Raw genomic sequence first — 18,616 nt, forward strand, 5'->3', positions numbered from 1 at the left:
ACTCATCTTCATATTTTCGTACAGCATTCTCTGTCAACAGAGGGTACAACAAAGTTTTGTTTAAAAAAAAAAAACATCTGGAGAATGTGGACTGTGTTACTTTGGCATCCATGAAAGTGTTTGTTACCCTCATTTGAGCCATCGGTAAATTCTCACTCGTAGGTCCCTGCGAAGACAGAGTCTGCGGGCCAAATGCAGCTTGTACAGTGGAGAATAGGGTCGGCGTGTGCCAGTGCATACAAGGATTCCAAGGCGACCCTGGTGACTTGGAGACTGGCTGCACACCACCAAGAGGCGAGTTGATGCCTCTCACAAATGCTGGCATGTAGATGGCAAACCGCAAATTTAATCTTCTCTCAATTAGCCATTCAGTATGCACTGCAGTGTACGGCAATCATCTGTGACACAACTTTAACTCAGCAAATTCAACAAGTGCGTTGTTCAATTTCTAATGCTTGTTGAAGTTGTTTGCAGCAAAGCAGTTGGACAGGCGCTTGAGTTTCTCCGGTGTATTTGATGGCTGCATAAATTCTATACTGAATGAATGAATGTGTGTTGTTTAGTGGCACAAGGGCCAGTTATTGCCAAAGGCGCCATGCCAGTGTTAGTGACTTCACAACGGAGTTATGAGTTCGATGAAGTTGATGTGACGTGGCTGTAAAGGGGCGTTAAATATAGTCGCTGTTAAGTGCTTAAAATCTACGTGTAATAAGATTATGGCAATGACTAATGATGTGTACTATGAGCATTAAAATGCATTGCGAAAAAATGATACAATATCGAAAATATGTGAGATGCCAAAATTGGCTAGAACACTACCACCTCACTAGAGCCCTTGAAACACAAGAAATTCTATACTGTGTTTCATACTTAGCAGGTACTGCTATGGAAGCTGTACAAGTAGAATGATCATGGCATGTGCATTTCGCAGTGCAGTTGTTTCTAATCCGCGACGCCTCTAACGGAGTAACTATACTTCCTATATTACGACTACAACTTGCGAACATAAGGTTACATCAAATTGCATATTGTTTGACCACCGTTGTGCTTCCGCTATGTGACATACTATTCTACGACAAGCACTGCACTGTGACCGTTAGTCACAGAAACATGTCAATTCGCTTGTTCACAGGCAAATAGGTTCAGATCTGTAACACTTTTAATCTAATAATTATGTACGTCATATTTTGCGACATAAAATTATGAGACTTAATGTTAGATCAAGTTACATTATGTGTGCTTATGTCTTTCTTTCTTATATGGCGGGCTGTTTTCCTGCTCACAAATGTGAGCAATGAGAGGAATCCCTCTAGCCATCGTAGCATCGTCTGCAACCTTTGTATGCACTCTGCAAGGATTTGCAGTTAAAACTTGCATGTATGAAAAAAATCAGCTCAATTACTTATCAGAAGGATAAATTTAACAGGGTTAGATTTATCCAGTTCTGCCCAACTTACTCATACTACGAGCAAACCTCCTGCAATTTTACTAACTTACACCTTTCCTTCTTCTCTGTCTTTTATTCAAACAGCTGGAACCGTCTGTGAAACGGACGATGCTTGCAATCCTAATGCTGCTTGCGTGGTCAGCCAAGACAACACCCGCAAATGCCAAGGTACCATTTTCTCTGCATTTGTGTTATTATTTGTCTCTAGGTATATAAGTTTACATTGCAAAGCAGCAGAGACAGTTAAGTACTAACAACGACACGTCATTTTTCTAAGTAGTCTAAGCAGTGTTGCCTGTAGAACACCGATACACAAGATCGTAAGTGCCACGAATAATCGTGCCATGAATAATCAAATGCAATGTGCTATTTTTACAACACTCTTCAAATATTAGCCTTGTTAGTAATGAACACAGCATGGTTTTACCTTATGGTTCAAAAACAGCATGACTTCACTTTGCTTTGACAAAATAGAGGCACACCATTTGCCAGCGCCTTCACCACAAAGTTAAAAGAAAGAGAGAGCAGTTAACAGAAAATGGTTCACCAGAAGCTGTTTGCAATTATTAAAGACTGGTGATTCAGGCCAGATTGGCAATTGTTGCTTACTGAAATTGATAGCAGTGGCAAACATCAGAAATTATACTGTGACCTATAGTAAGCTCTTTAATGCACTAATTATAGCTAATTAACATTTTAAATGACATTACTGCACGCCTTGCAAATGTTTAATCAAAGCTAGTAAGTGCCTAAAGCATGTCCATTTGACAGGAATACAGAGACTAGTGCTAGTTCCGAGAAAGCCACACTGAACCAATCGCTAAATGCATTGGCATTCCACGCAGTTTCTAACGAATCCTCCCTTATACAAGCACTGCAAGGCAGAACAAAGCACCAGCATATTTTTTCGCTGATTCTCACGACAGACATCTCAAAACTGGTGTTAGTCTCATGAATCTCACTTATTGGACGTCCCTTGAGTAATAACCAGCCTCAATTCACTTTCAATCTTATTTTTCTCCAGATTAATTATGGCGTACTTAAAACCAAGGACAGAAATTCTTGCCTGCCACCTAGCATTTTATTTGCCAAGGAAGACACAGGTACACACAAGAAGTGTGTACTATGCTTAACTTAATTCACTAAGTTTGGAGTCTTTATATATTTATGGTCTTGTTATATTTATTTTGTGCCACTGTGTTTTATAACATCATCTTCGATCCACTTTACAGATGTCTGCATCAACACTCAGTGTGGTCCAAACGCTGTTTGCCATGCCATTAGCCACAGAGCAAACTGCATTTGCAAGGATTCCTACTACGGTGATCCCAATGATCTTATTCGTGGCTGCACAAGTAAGTTGACTTGGAATGCACACATTTTGCATTTCTTGACACTTGTCATGTGTTTGCAATATCTGTGTAGCAACCGACTTGGCAGGTGACATTTTGGAGATAGTTACGACATCTCATTCAAATACCTCATGTATTAGAATAGTTATCAATTGTGTTAGTCGATCAGCCATTCATTAGCCTGGGCCTGTATTCTGATCCATCAGTACTTTTGGAGGATAGTACATATCACTTTCAGTGAACCCTGGTTGGCTAATAGAATGCCTGTTTCTGCAGTGAGGTGTTGCATGGCTCCAAAGTAAAGTTATCTTCAATGTGATCATTTGAGAATATGACCCCTGCAGTGTAATATGCATTAGTAAGTAAGAAGGGTAGTATGCTAAATTATGCCACGTAGTGATAAGCCCTTTGCATTGTATTTGTCTAACACTATCTTGCAATAGGCCCCATATTTCTTAATATTGTGCCGTTTGCTGTTACGTAAACTTGGAGGTAGCGTGAAAATCTGGCATAATGCTAAGTACCAAGCATTCAATGTCACAAATCTTGGTTGAAAAAAAATGTCATTTAATTGCATTTAACTTTACTTGCCATTTGGGCAATTATCTGGGAAGCACTGTTTGCAGTTTTTCAATGAGGGAACTCCCGCAGCGTATTCTTTGAAAGCAGTGAAATTACAGAAACAATGAATAGAACCCTGGTCCTAATCAGTTATTCTTGCTTTTTGCAGCCAAACCACAACATGAGTGCTTGGAAAACAAAGACTGCGGCGAACGTTTTGAGTGCAAGCTTGGCACCAAGGGAGTCAAGCAGTGCAGAGATGTCTGCGAAGACAAGACCTGTGGCAAAAATGCTGTCTGCCTGGGAGAACATCACAAAGCCATCTGCGAATGTCTGCCAGGCTTCATTTATGACGGCACAGGCTGCCAGGTGCCCGATGACTGCGCGGTTGACCCAGACTGCCTTGAGCACGAGGCCTGTCGCCACCAGGCTGGAGGAAACAAGTGTGTCGATGTCTGCCTGCGACACGCTTGCGGTCCGAATGCAAGGTGTGTGGGACAGAAGCATGTCCCAACGTGCTTCTGCCGCGAGTCCTTCTTGGGCAACCCGAATGACCGCATCAGGGGTTGTCAGCCGCTACTCGATGTCTGCATCCAGGATGCTGACTGTGCGGAGAGCGACCGCTGCCTACCCGACTCGAGAGGCATCAAGAACTGCACCAGAACCTGCATCAAGACTCGCTGTGGCCCCAATGCACACTGCATTGGCAGGCTTCACAGGCCTGTCTGCGAATGTCGGGAAGGTTACAACGGTAATCCTGGCGATGTTGCGCAGGGCTGCACACCCATAGCTCGTGACCGTTGCCACAGCAACCATGACTGCAAGGGATATGAGGTTTGCAAGATTACTCCGGTGGGAATCAAGGACTGCATTGAACTTTGCCTCGACTATGAATGTGGACCGAACGCAAACTGTATTGCCATGGACCACCTGGCAGCTTGCGAATGCCTCCCGGGATTCGCCGGAAATCCCCATGACCTGCGAAGAGGATGCATGCGACACTTGTGTGAGCAGGACCACGACTGTTCCGACTCTGCCGTATGTTTGTTGACTCGAGTTGGCATCAGGAACTGCACCGATCCGTGCTGGGACAGGCGCTGTGGTCCCAATGCTGACTGCATCACAGTACACCACAAGGCCACTTGTGAATGCAGGCCTGGGTACGAAGGCCTTGCTGATGACATACGAGAGGGCTGCACTCCTACTCCGAAGTGCCGAACGAGCAGTGACTGCAGGGATGACGAGATTTGTGCCGTTGACCGCAACGGCATCAAGAGTTGTCTTCCAGGTTGCACTACCACCTTGTGTGGACAAAACAGTGTCTGCAGGACAGAGAATCACATAACTATCTGCCAGTGTCGCGAGAACTTCGTTGGAGACCCGTACAATCGTGAGACTGGATGCTATGTTCAACCTGAACGATGTTACAGGGACAACGATTGCCCTTCTATTGCTGTCTGCAAGAGGGTGTTTGATGGCAAGAATGATTGTTACGATGCCTGTGAAGGCCATAGTTGTGCTCAGGGAGCTGTTTGCCAGGCGGTTAATCACAGGCCAACTTGCGTTTGCAAGCCGGGCCTCGTTGGTGACCCCCTGGCGGGTGGTTGCCACATTCCGGACGAATGCCAGATTGATGAGGACTGCAGAGAGGATCTCATTTGCCGACCTGACACAACAAGCCTGAGAAAATGTGTTTCTGTGTGTGTCTATGAGAAGTGTGCACCAAATGCTTACTGTACAGGTGTGCGTCACAAGGCTCAGTGCATCTGCCCCCCTGGTACACAGGGGGATCCTTACAATCCTCACATAGCTTGCTTGCCAACTCAGCCTGTTGCCGAAGGTTGTACCTCTGACGATGAATGCGCCTCTCACGAGGTGTGCATTCATGGTGACAAGTGCACCGATGCTTGTGAAAGAAAACAGTGCGGCCCCAACGCAGTTTGCCGTGTGCACAACCACCGGCCGTCTTGCCACTGCCTGCAAGACTACAAGGGTGACCCTGACAACCCAATAAACGGATGCCGGCCAAAGGACGAGTGCCAGATTGACGAAGATTGCAAAAGGCTGACTGATGTCTGTCGAACTGACAACACAGGCAGCAAGAGGTGCTTTGACGCTTGCCAATTCAACAAGTGCGGGCAAAACAGCGTCTGCGTTCCGAGGCAGCACTCATATGAATGCCAATGTCGACACGGCTTCGTGAGAGATCAAGAGAATGTGCTTGGCTGTGTCGAGCGAGAGCATGACGAATGTCGCAACCACACTGGCTGCCCCACTACAGCCGCCTGCATTCCCAACACCATTGGTGTGATGAAATGCGCTGAAGTTTGCATCAGTTTCAGCTGCACACCCGATGCAGACTGCATTGCATTCAACCACAGGGGCCGTTGCACATGCCGAGAAGGCTATACCGGAGATCCCAACAGCAGAGGAGGGTGCCAGAAGGTTCCAGAGCCAGAGTGCATTAACCACGCTGACTGCCCCCACCCCAATGAGGTTTGCCAATTTGATGAAGCCTATGGCGAGCGCAGATGTCAAGATGGCTGCAAGTTCCTAAAGTGTGCCCCTCGTGCGGTGTGCGTCGTTGACAACCACCTACCCAAATGCACATGTCCAAACGGCCTCTACATTGGCGACCCTTACGACCAGCGTGAAGGGTGCAAACAGGTGGAGTGCCTCAAAGACGAAGATTGCCACATCACAAAAGCCTGTTTTCCAAACTTTTACTGCGAAGACCCTTGCGTAGATGGCTGTGGAGTCAACGCCGGCTGCGTGGCTCAGAACCACCAGCGTATTTGTCACTGCCGTCCTGGCTACACTGGCGATGCCTTGGTTCGATGTGAGGAGATTCACTATTGTGATTCCAACCCGTGCCACTCTTCGGCAAAGTGCATCGATGTACCGAGCGGCTACGAGTGCGTCTGTACAAACGGCTTCATCGGGGATCCATACCGCCAGGGCTGTCGCCATCCCAACTCTTGTCCTCACGGGAACGGGGACTGCCCTAGTCACCTTGCCTGTTACCCCGACCGTCTTGGTCAACCAATGTGCCAAAACCCCTGCGACCATTTCAAGTGCGGCTTGAACACCGCATGCCGGGCCGAAGGCCACGCTGCCACTTGTGAATGCCAAGTGCACTTCAGGGGAGATCCAGCTGTGGGATGCAGCCGTGAGTCTGTTGTCTGCCTGAGCGACCACGACTGTGCGTCTGGCTATGCTTGTGTCGACGAGCAGTGCCGCCTTGTCTGCACCCGAGAAAGCGACTGTGCTGCCGGCGAGAAGTGCATCAACAGCCGGTGTGTCCAGCCTTGCTTCTCCCACACGGATTGTCCTCCAAAAGAAGCATGCCTCAGCGCTGGTTACTGCCAAGTTGGTTGCAGAAAGAACAGCGACTGCCAGCACGATGAAACCTGTTCACAGAACCGCTGCCAGAATCCGTGCGAAATCAAGGGCTTGTGTGGCCCCAATGCCATTTGCAAGGTCAGCAACCATGAAGCCAACTGCAATTGTCCTGACGGCCTTACAGGAAATCCAACCCCTATCATAGGCTGCAAAAGGCCGGTGGTTACATGCACAGGATCTTGTCCCAAGGGCTTGTCATGCATAGAGAACAGGTGCCGAGCCGTCTGTAGTGGTTGCATCATTGGAGAAGCCTGTGTCAACGACTTTTGCATGTGTGAGTTTGTGGATTTCTTGCATTAATAAGTTGTGAATGTCCTTACCACAAAGTGAACAATTGCTAAGTAACATGTAACTTAGCTGGTGAACGCATTGAAAAATTATTTGTTTCTTTCTTGCATTGGGTGCGTGCAGCATCACTACTCTAGTGTTTCCTGAGCTTCTAGCTCAGTTTCCTCAAGAATAAAAAGGAAAATGACTGACGTATGATTCATCCTGATAACACTGTTTTTAATGTATGAAATAACGACTTCCCCCCAGTATGAAGTTTCGGACAGTGAAGCTATTCGTGCGAATTTGGTTTTCATTTGAGACATATCTTCACTGGCAGCAGCTGGTGATAATTGAAAGGGCATTGGAAAATAATGCCAATACTGTCTAAGACACGGTTTCTTCAAATACAGTGTTCGTGACTACAAATTACAACCATGAATTCATAAAGAAACAATACCAAACTGGGGGTACTGTATATGGGGACCGTATCATTCAACCTCTCTCAAGAGCAGGCTGCCTGTAAAAACATCTCTTCCTTTTTTTGCTTAGTGTGAATGCAGCTTGTAAGCATTTGACACAGATGTACCTGGGCAATAAATAATTTTCTTCCCCTCTCTTTGTTCGTAGCGGCATGCTCTGGTGACAGTGACTGCCCAGCTGGAGAGCTCTGCATCCACGGCTACTGCCAAGTAGGCTGCCGATCAGACAGTGACTGCCAGGTGTACCAGCTCTGCTCGCTTAACCACTGCTCCTGCAAACCGGGTTTCCACACAGTGGAACATGGCTGCGAAGGTGACTCACTCCTTCTTTCCCATCCTAGCAACATGAGAAAATGTGCCAATGTAGTGCCCAATGTTGTGCCACAGTAGCCTTACAGTGGACAATGTTGGTGCACCATTGGCTCTGCTTACATTGCTACTTGAGATCTGTGCCTTTAACACATACGTATGTCTAGCGAGAGAAACGTGCCACTTTGTTATATCCGATCCTCATTATAAGCATTTATTCATTACATGCTGATATCGATAAGATGCTTTACGTTTACTCCATTTTCAAATAATTGCTATATTTGTGTTTGTTACATCAAGGTTCAACTGTGTTTCACAAGCTTACATTATCTGGGTCAAGTTCAACTAGTTTTCAGACAATCAGTTCATGCCAAGAAAGAAAGCAGCAAACACACTTTGATAGAAGCATTGATATGACCCTACTGCCGATGATTTTATTTCTGGGATATGTCGATGAGTTTGTCTCTTCTTTTTACCCCTCTTTTCTGTTCAGATATTGACGAATGTCTGAACAATCCATGCCATTCCACCGGCATCTGTGAGAACACCATTGGCAGTTTCGTGTGCCGTTGCCCCGAAGGATTCATCGGAGATGGCTTCTCGGGTTGCACGAATCCTGGCGAATGCCCTCGAGGCGATTCGGATTGCCCGCTGAACGCTGCCTGCGACCAGAATGGCGTGACCAAGTGCATCAGTAAGTTGCTCATTCATTATAGTTACTGTAAAGTGGAGCATGCTGTGCTAACTCATGTTTAGTCTCATTCAAAGGTCATAACAAGCAATGGAAATTGCGTGGACATAGCTGTTGAATTGCCTATAAGTTGTGATTAAAAATAAGCTTTGTGTACCGTTTCACCTCTACTGTCCTCTCTTATGCATGTCCACTTTTTAAAACACTAAAAGTTAAAGAATTTTGAAAAGCTTGATGGGTAACCATTATGATGGGAATTCTGTTTAACAGTTTCCAACTAAAAGTATGCCTTTTCTAAGCAATTATTACATATGTCACCTTCTGAGTTGTCATCAACGTGTCGCTGTCTTTTCCAATGAGGAGCAACATTCTCAGGAACACCTTCAATAGCTTGGGAAAGAGCCATGATAACATTTTACAGGAAACAGTGTTAGTCTCAAATGCCAACATTTTAGCTTATGACTGAATAAATTACTAACTTTTGTCAGTTTGATTGCCAATTGGCAGTCTCTGTTTGCTTGCTCTCCCAAGCCTAATTTGAGGAAATGTTCGCCATGTCTCCAGATCCTTGTGAAGAAGAGCCTTGTGGACCAAATGCGGCCTGCACTGTGGTGAATCACAAGAGACAGTGTGCTTGTCCTCGAAGTGCCCTGTACACTGGTGATCCTTATGACAAGAACAGAGGCTGTGTTCAAGGTACAGTGTGTTCACCTCGGAGGTCTTATGCATCCAGCAATGATCTTCTGCAGTCGACTTCTGTTGATTTGGCACTAATCAATTCAACATTCTTCTTAATTCTGATGTGTCTCGAAGTTCCAATAGGCACCCGTACCTTTTAAAGCCCTTCCTTTATTCTGACGTTAAGAAACTACTTTGAACCAGTTTTGCATGTCTTACTGGGGTCCAGTTGATGGAAGTTGACTTAGCTGATACAGTACCATCTGTTTGCCTTCTAAAAGCACATAGTCACACTGCTGCAAATTTTATTGCGATGACACTAACCAAATATCCTGTTTCCTGCTCCTTTTGTGCATAGTTGTTTTTCCAAACAAGATTAATCTTTTATATCTTCTATTTGTTTATTTTTATGTGACAGTTATTTGCTGAACTGTGCAGGATTATTGATGCCAGTAAATACTGGTATCATATCCGAGTTCTATCATTTTGTGTCTAAGTGTAGTTTAACCACTGATAAGATTAGGATTACATCATTGATGAGCTACATGATGCTTAGCAAATAAATGCTGTTTTCCTTGCAGTGGACTGCCTTCATGACACGGACTGCCCAGTCAACCAAGAATGTGTTCATTTTGTTTGTGAAAGTAAGTGTCCCAAGGACTGAGCCGTGTATTAACGCATCGTGTCTTGATGTCACTTTCAATCTCAACACTGCCGTTGCGTTGCTCAAGGCATGCATGCATTCCTTTTCAGGCCCTTGTGACAGGGTACAGTGTGGACCTCACGGCACCTGTACTGTTAAGGACCGCCAGGCTTTCTGTGAATGCAAGTTGGGCTACGAGAACAATGGAAGACTCAACTGTGTTGGTAAGGCTACAGGTCACTTATTTGCTACGCTTCAGATCGGGGAACTCTAGTTGTTATTGTTGTATCTGCGCATACTGTTATGATACAGCTTTCTTCTTGCTGTGCCACATTTTTGCGAATATAATGTGATGCCTTCTTGTAATGTTACTCATCTAAGTATGAGCATTGTCATCAAAATGGAGCTTTAGGTATATAGCGCAAGATATTTGCCCCCCCTTTACCCTTCAGTGCATGCTGGGATTAGCCACCATGCAACTGAGCTGTGCAGAAATGCCAGCATCTCACTGTAAGTGTTAATGTGGGTGGGTACCCATGTATTAGAGAGGGCGTCCCTTCAAGGAATCTAAAGTGGAACATGGGAAAGGGTGTGATGGAGCTTAACAGCCTGAATACTTGGTTCACATCTATGATATGGATGGATGTCCTGCCGCACTATGCTGAAACGCTTTATTTTAAACCTAAGGTTAAGACTTGTGTCAGCATTGCAACATTTTTATTTCTGGTAAATAAAGTGCCCCCTGGGATTGTGTTGAGGTCGTGAATATAACGCCGTAATGGTACTCAGAATATAATGGCACTCAGTATGTGTGCATCCATTTCTACATTCACATAGTTTTTTTTCTTCTCTTGTTTCTTTTAGATACGGATGAATGCAAACAGCACCCGTGCCACTATACTGCCATATGTGAGAACAATCCGGGAAGCTACATCTGTCGATGCCCTAGCAATTTGATTGGCGATGCCTATGGAAAGCAGGGAAGCGTTGGATGTAAGTGTGGCATTGTTTGTTGGGCTATGAGCTTAAGCATTTTTTGTGCCCAATAAAGAGCTGCTGATCAATTTCTGTTAAATTTTTTTCGCTTGTTGATGACAGCACATATTAACCTGAACTTTTCCTTCCCTCCTCCCTTTTTTTCTTTTTTTTTTCTTTCTTTTGCAGGTCATGATCCAAACATCTGCTATAATGGAAATGCTGATTGCCCTCCAACATCTGCTTGTATTGACATCAATGGAACACCATACTGCAGAGGTTTGTAATGGCCTTTCAAGGAGATGGCAAAGAGTTGACTTCAGTATTTTTTATCTTGCTCTACATATGCTAGTGACAGTCAAAAGGATAAAAATTTTGTTGTCATTGTTTATCTGTACTGCCTTCTCTTTTTAAATGCTTCTTTACCTCAACGATTGCAGACTTGTGTGAAGACCCAACGACATGCGGTATCAATGCCAACTGTAGCACTGTTAACCACAGAGCTGTTTGCTCTTGTCGTCCTGGATATACAGGCAACGCAAAGCACCGCTGTGAGCTGGGTAAGTATTAGTTGCTTTAACTATTAAACAAACACGAATAAAGTGAATCGGTAATTGTGGTCTCCTCCCAAACTATGGTCAAAGCCAGTACGTCATGTTTCTCTTGCTATAATTCTGAGCATGAAATATTGCACGCTTATTACACACAGAAATAACAAACCCGTGGCGTGCAAATTGCTCAATGTCACATGTTTCATTTCTGACACTGCTTTCTTTTTTCTCCATGGTAATTTTCCAGTTGAATGCACAAGGGACGAAGAGTGCCGCAGCACTGACATCTGCATCCGGAACAAATGTGTTGGTAAGTTTTGTGTAGAATGTAGCATATATATATTTACAACATAATAGCAGGGCTCACAGTGCCACCTGAATGCTCTTAATTCAGATGTCACTCTCCTTACCAAATGCCAGATGTTCATGCGAAGACTTGAGCTCCCTCTCACGTGCTTTCTGCTCCTACATTGTAGATTCGTGCCAGAGCAACGCCAAGTGCGGCGTGAACACCATCTGCGTCTCTCAGGACCACCAGGCAATCTGTCGATGCCGGGACGGTTTCCGTGGCAACCCCAGCACAGGATGCATAAGTGAGTATGGCTGTCCGTTACTCAAAACTGGAACACCGACTGTTGAAACGGGTGCACGCAGTGTGATATGCTGCCACTCTTTACAATTTAGTTTGTTTGTTCGTTGAGCATCATTATTGCTGAAACTGTTAGCTTGTTAGTACCGTAGGCTCTCTCGAGACAAAAGATCAACATGAAAGAACCTTGGTAATCTGTTCATCCTACGAGAAGCTTAGCTCAGCAGAAGGGCACTACTTATGGACAACTAAACTAAGGTGCCTTAACTATTGAGCTTACCAGACACTTTATCGTAACAAAGCTAGTCTTGGAGTGACTGTACTGTATCACTAAAGTCATGAAAATGCTGCATCTGCCATATCTTGTGTTACAAATCTTGTTACTCTAGGCTTCATCTAGGTAAGGCAGGGACAATAAATGTAAAAAAATGTAAACAGATGCTGATAAATGTGAGGTTTAAAGGGAATTCGTGCAGCTCTTGGTACTAATTGCCACAGTGCATCAGTAAAGCAAGTATCTGTGGATCCATTGATAGCTAAGGCCTCTAGAGACCTGTGCACATGTGCGCTTGAACCTGTGTGAAGTAACCCGTGTACATCTGATAGGAATATACTTTTTCTCTGCATTCTTGTGTATGTGTATGCAGTAAACTAGGTAGTCTTGCCTTGCGCTGTTATTTCTTTGCATTATCTGCTGTTCACATTATTACAACTTCTCAGTGTTTTTTTTTATTTGCCTCTTTCATCGTAGAAAACATTCCCTGTTCGAACGACAATGGATGCCCGATTGGAGAATTTTGTTACAAGGGGCTCTGTAGAGGTGAGTCTGTACAGCTCATTTACTAGCTATTAGTTATTATATTAACTATTATTATATTATTATATTAACTTATATGTAAGTTATTATTATATAAGCTTTCAAGTTATTTTAGGCGGTATACATCTGTGCTTGTCTGGTTCGTTCAGCAGTGTTGTTCTGTTCATCTTTTCGGTCACTGAGAGGAAAGAAAAAGATCTCTTGTTTTTCAAACCTAAAGAATTCAAGACACAGTAACCCAATGTCTACAAATGCTTGTTTCATTAGTCTTGGCCCCATTTAATGAAGTAAATCACAATTAATGTGGGCTCGTTTTCTCACAAGTACTCATGGCCTAGTTTTTACTCACTCAAACCTTGGTCTCTTTTTCAGTCTATTGCCAGTCGGACAGAGAGTGCGGAAGCAACGAAATCTGCGAAGATGGTAGATGCAGAGGTAAGCACAACGCACCTTAAATTCTCAAATAACACTGCGTTTGATTCCTGAAGAACAAGTGGCCATCAGCAAAGGCCATCGGGAAAAATTTTAATTACAACTGCCATCTCATTCGTTGCAGAAATTTGCCGGTCCAACAGCGACTGTCCTGACCAGTTCCGATGTGTTACTGGCAATTGCGAGCCAGGTTGGTTCAAAGATAATTTCATAAGTGATTTGGTTGGTCTCGAATGGCTTAGGATTGATCACTGAGCTAATGTGTGTGTGCTTTTTTTTTTCAGTTGACAGATGCTTTACCAACACCGAATGCACTGAAAACCAAGTTTGTAGGTCAAGTGAGAGAGGCTACGACACTTGTGGAGGTCAGTGAAAAATGTAGCAGCTGGTGTTCATAACCAAAGTTCATTGCATAATAGAGAAAACAACTGCTTCTACACTACTATCTTTTTTTTTTTTGTTAAATCTTATGCCATTTAAGCTCTCTGGCCTCATTTTCATGTTTGTTGCATGACTGTAAATAAACTGCGTTTTACTTCAGCTCACCCAAACTTAAATAAAGTTGTTTTACTTGAAGATACAGACTTTCATGTTGTTTGTTGCTGATTATTTGCATTTGAACTCACAGGTGCCAATCTTACCTTTTGGGGGGTGAAGCTTGGAATGACTGGTGCTTACTGCATACCACAATGTGCATAAATTGTCGACTGGCATGTTAACTTGCAAACACTTATTCAAGCACGTTCGGGCACCATTACAGATCCTTGTGAGAACATTCTTTGTGGTAGAAATGCCATCTGCATCTCCAACAAGCACAGCGCCGTCTGCCAGTGTCTAGATGGATACGTTGGCGATCCTCTCGATCAAAGACAGGGCTGCATCAAAGGTGTGAAGTATTTCCTTACTCTGTCTCTTCCTAACTGGTATTCAGTCGCTCTGACATTCACACCAATGGTACTTTTACTGAGTCATTTGCTGAAAGTTATACATGAATAGTTGTACTAGTAGCCACAGTGGTGGCTAGTTCCCAGTCCAATATAGCTCCGGCTTATTGGACTGGGAATAAAGGGTAGCAAATCAATCTTGAAGGAGGCTGCGATTCACAGTGCATCATGAAACATGCACAGTAGTTATATGCCATGATGATAATAAGTATAGTTGAGGGAATGTTAACCCCTGCATGAAACAGTACTAGCAAAGAAGTGTTAAAGTTACTCTAATTGAAACAGCCTAGCATGGACTATTAAAGATTTTACACGGCAATTTCAAGATTGCTAGCTCTTCTTATTCTAAGTGATAAACTGTTCATGATTTTTTCACCACGAAATTTAATAACCTTCTCACATTGTATGCAATAGATCTTTCAAAAACACCCAGGTGAGCTTTTCCAAGTGACAAAGATTTCTTTCTTGACCACTGCAGTAAAGGATCAGTGATAAAAATTAAGTGCACCACTGATAAACGCTGTTCTACCATGACGGAAGTGTCTGCATGCTTGGTGCTTAAAGGATGCCACACTGCACCTAATTTGTGCCTTGAGGATGAACCACACTGTCATGATGGATTCAGGGAAGCTGTCCATGGGGGGGCTTTGCAAAGGGTTCATTGTTACGATTAAAAGGGTTGAAATTTCTAAAAGTTGCTTCCCATGGTATTCTAGGCCAGTAAAGAAAACAGATTTAATGAAGATGACAAGTTAGCATTGATGAGATTGTTTACCGGCGAAAAAGAATGAATCACGTAAATGGAATCAATTTTATCACATGTGCGACTTGCTATGTTTCTGTTTACTCGCAGCCGACTGCTTCAAACATGAGGACTGCCCGACGAGTAGGATCTGTACTGAACACAAGTGTGTCGGTAAGCGCGTGCTCTCCAGAGATTTACTAACATTGACATGTCATAATGTGAATTTTATAAAGAGCTAACCAATCAGATTACAGGGCAAATAACGCTTTGTGTTAAACCTATTAAGCTAGGGTAAATTGATAGTGAGCTGTTGTTGGGGCTTGTAAAAAATCAAATTCTATCACACTTGGTTCTGTCCGAGTCACTGCCACACCTATAAGATGGAATAGGCAAAACATAGCATACCAGTACAGCAGTTAATTATTAGTACTTGGATGTATGTAAATGCCCGCAGAGATTCTGGAGGTGACCACGTGATGATTTATTCTGCGGTAATCAGGATATTTTGTTGCAGGGGTACGCTAGTTGACACAATAAATTCAGACATATGTGATAACTCAAACACACTTCAGGACTTGCAGGGAAGAACCACATAGAGGCTACCACCAGCAAGGAATGGGCAAATTAAGGTGGAGAATGATTCCTGCCTCAGCATAAATAGTAGACTAAAAAGTCGAGCCTTAAGATGATTTTTAACAACAGCATTCGTTCATCCCATTCTTGAAGTTTTGCTGTCATAAAACAGGAGGTTAAGCATTTTTCCACTCATGAATTTTCACATTTTTTCTTTCCCAAGATCCGTGCATAATGAGACGCGGCTGTGGAGCCAATGCGGTCTGTGAAGCGAGAAACCACGCGGCCATCTGCCGCTGCCGAGAAGGCTACGAAGGCGACCCCGTGACCGGCTGCCAGCTAATTGACTACTGTCTGAAGCAGAATCCTTGCCACCCTACGGCAATTTGTAAGAACAAGTTTGGTGGAGCCACGTGCGAGTGTCCACCGGAAAGGCACATCGGAAACCCCAACAAAGCCCCAGGATGTGAGTTTTCCCTTACAACACATTCTTTGTGTGTAAACGTTTTAGCACCATTCTCATCTTTGGTGGCAGCATTTTAGTTGGTAGACAGGAATGGAATGTGTATTTAGTAATAGCAGTGGGGGTGTTGATTGTCTTCCTTGTTTTTTTCCCACTGAAAGGCCGGCATCCGAATGAGTGTCCCAATGGAGATTCAGACTGTCCGCCAACTGCGGCTTGTCTCTCGGATGGTGGTGGACCGCCAATGTGCAAAAGTGAGTGGTTAACCACTGGCAACGTTTTGAATATGTCAGTGACCCTTGAATCTTTTAAACAAGTGGTGCAAAGGTTCTTCTCTTTACCAGTTTGTGAGATGTTGCAGGAATAAGACATCTCTGCAGCTATCTTATTTAGAGTGGACTCAGTAATTCTTCAGACACACATAGGTGCTTTATATTGCACATTTTCTGCCCGCTGGATTTGTTTGTTGTGCGTTTTTTATTTTTGTGTTCCGGCATGAGCACATTAGAATACTGGAAAGGTAGATGTACAGAGCACTGGTTACCCTAGCTTTGAGTCGAGAATCAAGTGCTTTGTGTATCTGCTATACTTCCACATTCTCTTCAGCTTAGGTATTGGTCAGCATTTCTTTTTTTAATATTGAGACAGGATTACGCGCTACTAATCCAAGCACATCGCAGCCAATTCATACTCGACTACTCATCCGGACGGATGTCCAAGTACCTTGACACCTCGGCCTCACGATGTAGCTTTCTCGTTTCGATTTGATGCCTCCCATAGCCCACGTTTAGCTCCAGTAAAATGAGGATAATTGTTCGTGTAGTCGCCATGCGCATCACAATGGACCCTCGACATCACTGTGCACAGGTCCCTGCGGCCTCCCCAACACCTGTGGTCCCGACGCCATCTGTCGGGTGGAGAACCACAGGCCCAACTGCTTCTGTCCACACGGTTTCACTGGGCAGCCCTACAACAATCTACAGGGATGTGTTCGAAGTGAGTGCTACCTGGGAGGTTCCTAATATTCTTACTGTTTGGCAGTAAACTTAAAATCTTTTGTCCTGTTTACTTTCGTATCACTCACATAATATTTAATACATTTCAGTTCCTCCATTCTGTGATGATGATAGAGCTTGCCCAGCACCCATGGTCTGCGAGAAACGCCGGTGTAGACGTGAGTCAATGTTTTTATTGTCATATGTTGCTCAACAATTTAAAAATAAAACTCTGGGGTAGTTTTTAAATGCAGCACGAAAAGGAACTTATGCACTTAATCAAAGTTTGAAGGCACAAAGCGCTCAGGTGGTTCACTTAAGCACGACACAGTTCCTGTGTCTGAAGCCTCTTCTTCCCATTTCCTCAACAGTATATACTATACTATATGACTACTTGCATAACAGTGGCATCATGTTATCTTTACCATTTTCCCCATTCTTTGTGTTAAGGGTTTTTAATACCTTCATGGTAAGCAAAAAGAAAAAAGAAATTTATGGCAAGAGCCTTGTGTAAAGAAGTCTTGTTTAGTTATATTTAATTATAACTGGGGGGGGGGGGGGGGTATTCAGCTACATGTACTACATGTGGGGTCTAGATAAATCAGAGTGAGATTAAAACAACCCAATTACATTTTGTGTATATAAATGAAGAAACAAGATTATACTGTGGTATTGGATATCGTCAGGTCAATGCTGTGGTATTGCTGTATTGCTCTAGCATTGACCTAGCTGCAGTAGTACTGACATATGACCATGACAGTGTACTAGTCATTGTCGATCCTTTTTTGGTTCCCAGGAAAACTTCAGTGAACTCTTTAAAAACAAAGTGGTTTGCCACGATAATCGCACCTTTATCTGTGTCATATATATATATTTTTTCATGTCTCTACAGCTCCCTGCTCAAAGAGGGATGAATGTGCAGCCCGTGAGCTTTGTGTGGATGGCCACTGCATCCAAGGCTGTTTGCAAGACAAGGACTGTCTTGACAAAGAGATCTGTTTAGACCGAAACTGCATTGGTAAGTGTTTTGTGCAGATTGCTTTACAAATTAACTATAAAAAAAAATAAGGAAGTGTTGACATTACAAGGAATAAAAAAAAACTATATTTTTTTTTCTTCTTTCAGTTGGTTGCCGGAAAGACGAAGACTGCCGCTACAATGAAGCCTGCGTCCTGAACAGCTGCAAGAGTAAGAAAAATTGTGCCGTCTATTCTTTATCTATCACTTGAATCTCTGTTCTCTTGACACAGCTTGTTATCAAGATTTATCATTAAGTTAAAAATTAAACAAATTTTTTCAATTATTGTTGATTCAGACAATGATAACACAAAAGGAAATTTGTTTAGGGGGCTGATAAAAAGACATGAAATGTCTCGCATTGAATGAGATCCCCTCCCCATCTCAGGTTCAATTCAATTCATTTCAATTTTATTTCCCCATACACATGGTCGGAGCTATGGCCTTCAATCTTTGATCTGGTTATGTTTCTGCAATGCCTTTTCGTTCTTCCAGCGCTATTTGGCAAAGTCAGTAAATTACGTGAGCAGAACTCGTTCGTAGTTGAAACAATGCATAAGACATTTCATGAAATGAGGTTCCCTCAACTGCACGTTTGAGAAAGGAGAGTGAGCGTCCACAAGCTTCCTTAAGCCACCTGAGTTGGAGAACTTGTTTGCTGTTCCTGTCACAATGTTTTTGTG

The 18,616-nt window shown here is 43.6% G+C and overlaps 1 protein-coding gene across 1 annotated transcript in view; it reads left to right on the plus strand.

Moving 5' to 3' along the window:
• LOC142575474 (uncharacterized) overlaps positions 1 to 18,616 on the plus strand; it is a 369,458-nt gene that overhangs the window by 297,707 nt on the left and 53,135 nt on the right. Inside the window, exons 37-62 of the mRNA XM_075684869.1 lie at positions 163 to 294; positions 1,532 to 1,615; positions 2,680 to 2,802; positions 3,530 to 7,036; positions 7,660 to 7,824; positions 8,314 to 8,514; positions 9,076 to 9,207; positions 9,771 to 9,833; positions 9,943 to 10,056; positions 10,697 to 10,825; positions 10,997 to 11,086; positions 11,248 to 11,367; positions 11,606 to 11,668; positions 11,835 to 11,951; positions 12,699 to 12,767; positions 13,137 to 13,199; positions 13,321 to 13,386; positions 13,481 to 13,561; positions 13,957 to 14,082; positions 14,994 to 15,056; positions 15,682 to 15,924; positions 16,083 to 16,175; positions 16,789 to 16,917; positions 17,027 to 17,095; positions 17,809 to 17,934; positions 18,042 to 18,104. Of these exons, the coding sequence (XP_075540984.1) occupies positions 163 to 294; positions 1,532 to 1,615; positions 2,680 to 2,802; positions 3,530 to 7,036; positions 7,660 to 7,824; positions 8,314 to 8,514; positions 9,076 to 9,207; positions 9,771 to 9,833; positions 9,943 to 10,056; positions 10,697 to 10,825; positions 10,997 to 11,086; positions 11,248 to 11,367; positions 11,606 to 11,668; positions 11,835 to 11,951; positions 12,699 to 12,767; positions 13,137 to 13,199; positions 13,321 to 13,386; positions 13,481 to 13,561; positions 13,957 to 14,082; positions 14,994 to 15,056; positions 15,682 to 15,924; positions 16,083 to 16,175; positions 16,789 to 16,917; positions 17,027 to 17,095; positions 17,809 to 17,934; positions 18,042 to 18,104 (6,231 nt within the window). The remainder of the gene's footprint in view (positions 1 to 162; positions 295 to 1,531; positions 1,616 to 2,679; positions 2,803 to 3,529; positions 7,037 to 7,659; positions 7,825 to 8,313; positions 8,515 to 9,075; positions 9,208 to 9,770; positions 9,834 to 9,942; positions 10,057 to 10,696; positions 10,826 to 10,996; positions 11,087 to 11,247; positions 11,368 to 11,605; positions 11,669 to 11,834; positions 11,952 to 12,698; positions 12,768 to 13,136; positions 13,200 to 13,320; positions 13,387 to 13,480; positions 13,562 to 13,956; positions 14,083 to 14,993; positions 15,057 to 15,681; positions 15,925 to 16,082; positions 16,176 to 16,788; positions 16,918 to 17,026; positions 17,096 to 17,808; positions 17,935 to 18,041; positions 18,105 to 18,616) is intronic.

The sequence above is a fragment of the Dermacentor variabilis genome, chromosome 3 (genome assembly GCF_050947875.1).
Source record: "Dermacentor variabilis isolate Ectoservices chromosome 3, ASM5094787v1, whole genome shotgun sequence".
NCBI classification, from domain to species: domain Eukaryota; kingdom Metazoa; phylum Arthropoda; class Arachnida; order Ixodida; family Ixodidae; genus Dermacentor; species Dermacentor variabilis.